Source organism: Volvox carteri (genome assembly GCF_000143455.1).
Source record: "Volvox carteri f. nagariensis unplaced genomic scaffold VOLCAscaffold_136, whole genome shotgun sequence".
Lineage (NCBI taxonomy): Eukaryota > Viridiplantae > Chlorophyta > Chlorophyceae > Chlamydomonadales > Volvocaceae > Volvox > Volvox carteri.
In genome coordinates this window covers 104041-107352 of record NW_003307679.1, presented here as the reverse complement: position 1 = coordinate 107352, position 3312 = coordinate 104041, and the positions used below count along the sequence as shown (strand labels likewise).

The window sequence follows — 3312 nt, the reverse complement described above, 5'->3', positions numbered from 1 at the left end:
ACCGGCCAGGTAGCGGCACACTGCAAATCTTCCACGACGGCAAGTGGGGCGTAATGAACAGCACATACATGGACTGGCGCATCGCTACAGCCGCTTGCCGGCAGCTTGGCTGGACTTGGGGCGATCTAGTGTCTAATGCGGGGTCCATGTATGGCGGAACATCCAATATGGTGCTCTGGAATGTTCAGTTCGCTTGCCAATCGCTGAACAGCCGCTTGGTGGACTGCCCTCGAGACCAGGACTTCTACCTTTGGGTAGGGATAAACGGCGAATTTCCCGAAATTGTAAAGGGCTGAAGGGCGGGGTTATTCATGGCGCGTGTCGGCTGTCTGGGCTATGCGCCGGTGGTTGCCTTCAATGGGAAAAACGTGTTTCATAAACCCTACCTGACATGCGTGGCGTGCTCCGTTTCCCAGCGGACGGCTCCGGTCAACCTGGTAAAGTCAGAGGCGAATCTGCTAAGTGATCATGGTCCAGGCATTTCGTTTTCCCTCCATTCAGGAATATCGCTGCCCTGTCCGAGATTAATCTTCAGCAAGAGACTTTTAACCCAAATAAAATGCTCGTACAAAATCGATGGCTTGCCCACGCATACAACACTGTGCATGTAATGTTTTATTTCTGGGGGCCTCCCATAGTAGAGCTAATTGATAAGCGAGGAGAACGGCGGGGCTTTGGCATGCCTGAACACAGAACACCCCCTCTGCATGCACTGTGCATGATTACCTAAGTTGAAGTAAACTATGAACCTCGCTACACCATGTCGGTCTGTGTGTGTTGTTGTTGTAGGACTACAACAACGACGGTGGCGCTGTGCCGCGGGGCTATGACGCTTACATGGGTGTACAATGCCACAGTGGTAAGCTTCCTGCTGCGTTGTGCTGCTTTGCTATAGCATGTCCGACATAGCTATGTCCGAACGCCCCATTTACTATGGACGTTCTCATTTTTTACACATGCGTCTGGCACCCTTGTACGTACCTTTACTGGCTCCTGGTATCTGGACAAGCAAATTTGATTGCACATGCAGATTTGGACTCGGAAGCTCGCCTCGTCGGTGGCAGTGATGCCAATGAAGGAATCGTCCAGGTCCTTTACGGCGGACAATGGGTCAGCATCTATCCCGCTCATCTGAACTACTACCAGCAGCAGTACGGTTGGAGTTGGTACGAGGCGGGAGTGGTGTGTCGGATGCTGGGCTGGGACACTGGCGAGGAGCTTATGGACATCCCTGGTGGAATCTTCAATCGGACGGCAGCTGAAGGCCCCCTGTACACCACATTTTACAAATGTAATGGTTCTGAGAGCCAATTGATAGATTGTGATCGAGAGTTGCAGACGTATCAAATATTTTCGTGGGACATCTACTCTTACGGTGTAGCCGCTGTAAGGTGTTGGAATGGTAAGTACGGGTATTGTAGCTATGTGCTATCTTGCATAGATGTAGGTCAGTGTATGTTACACAGCCGCTTGCATGAATAAAGGACAATCTAACTATCTGCTAGCTTGAATGACGTAGATAATCACACACGAGATGAAGAAGATGAAGCTGAACCCTGATTTGCCCAAGTTATGGGGAAGTGCGGTCCCAATACATGAATTCAGCGTGCAAAGGGATGTGCGTGGCCCCGACAGATCTGCTAGGAGCACATCATGGTGCTGGGTGGATTCACCCCGTTTGAAGCGGGGGGAGCAGGCCATGTATGCCAGTTTTCAACCACTTAAACAAAAACGGCTTCTAACCTACCTAGTACATCTTCTCGTGCCGGTCTCACTTGTCCATGTTTATTCCCTACAGCCGCCTTGCGTGTTTAGTCCGGCTGCTCCATCCTCATCGCCTTACCGTACGTGCATTAATAGCGCTAGCCCTGCCTTGCATGCATCCCTTGCTGCTACCATCCCAACTCCACCAAGCGAGACTTCCGAGCAACCGACAGACATGGTGCTGCACATGCATGTTGTAAGGACGGTGTGCTTGCTGGCTTTGTGAATGTACTGCTGACCATGAGCTTTAGTCCCTGTCAAGTATGGAGCTCTGCGTCCAGTTGTGTTTAATAAGTATATTCCTTAAGAGAAATAAAACGGCACTTTCGGCCCTGGTAAAAAGGAATGGATTTACGTCCGGCCGCATACATTCATTTCTTGGGCCAGAAAGCAAGTCTCCGTCCTGCCAAAGGTCTGCTCAAACGTCGGGGGATGGACTAGAAGGGCCTTGAAGACCCCAACCGGTATTCAACGGAGCGTTACACGCATATCTGACTGGAGCGGACGTGGCTACTCCAAAGGTTTGTCATCTCAAGGAACCACCAAAGGTCCATGCATGGACCTTATGGCCTGGCTTTGCAAGTTACTTTGTAATTCATCCGGGGTTCTGGGGGACCGGATACCCCCAGCGCCTCATGCTTAAGGAATAGTTTATCAGCCTGACTTTGGATATCATGGGTTTGGAATAAAATGGGCCCCCTAAAACGAAAACAGAAACGCTATCTCCGTCCATCACCGCGACAGCAACTCATCCCCATCGCTCAGTGCTTTTTAATTGCTGACTGGCAGCTGTCGTTCTATGCTTGGCTTCCCCAAAGGTTTCCATCCTCGCCATCCATACGGCAGCACACACACGCCGGCGGCACTACTACTAAAGTACAGACTAAAGTCTGTAGCTTAGCCTGAGCACCGTCGCTTGCAAGCGGGCGAGGGGGGAAAGGCTATGGGTTTCCCCTGCCCTTTACAAATTCACCGTGAGAGGAAAACGTAATGGGATGATCACGGCGATGAATGAGGGAAACCCTGTGTATGTCTCGAGTTCTATCTTATTCTGTTTGTGGATCTGCCAAACTTATTTTATAACGATTATTTGAAGTAAGGCTTGCTCAGATGTAATCGTGATGCGAAGAGGTGATGCGCATATGTGACCTCCCTCATTATTTGGCAGTAACGATTATCCTCCCCTTACCATTACCTACATGCTGCCAGAGACGGATGATGCTTACGAGGGCGACCTGCGGCTGGTCGGCAGCAACCGGCCAGGTAGCGGCACACTGCAAATCTTCCACGACGGCAAGTGGGGCGTAATGAACAGCACATACATGGACTGGCGCATCGCTACAGCCGCTTGCCGGCAGCTTGGCTGGACTTGGGGCGATCTAGTGTCTAATGCGGGGTCCATGTATGGCGGAACATCCAATATGGTGCTCTGGAATGTTCAGTTCGCTTGCCAATCGCTGAACAGCCGCTTGGTGGACTGCCCTCGAGACCAGGACTTCTACCTTTGGGTAGGGATAAACGGCGAATTTCCCGAAATTGTAAAGGGCT

At 51.1% G+C, this 3312-nt stretch overlaps 1 protein-coding gene across 1 annotated transcript in view; it reads left to right on the top strand.

Moving 5' to 3' along the window:
- Window positions 1-68: 68 nt before the first annotated feature.
- VOLCADRAFT_108536 (uncharacterized protein) overlaps window positions 69-3312 on the top strand; it is a gene marked incomplete at both ends in the record, with an annotated part of 38058 nt that continues 34814 nt past the window's right edge. The window contains 4 exons of the mRNA XM_002959211.1: window positions 69-254; window positions 790-859; window positions 1031-1402; window positions 2974-3272. Coding sequence (XP_002959257.1) covers window positions 69-254; window positions 790-859; window positions 1031-1402; window positions 2974-3272 — 927 coding nt within the window. The remainder of the gene's footprint in view (window positions 255-789; window positions 860-1030; window positions 1403-2973; window positions 3273-3312) is intronic.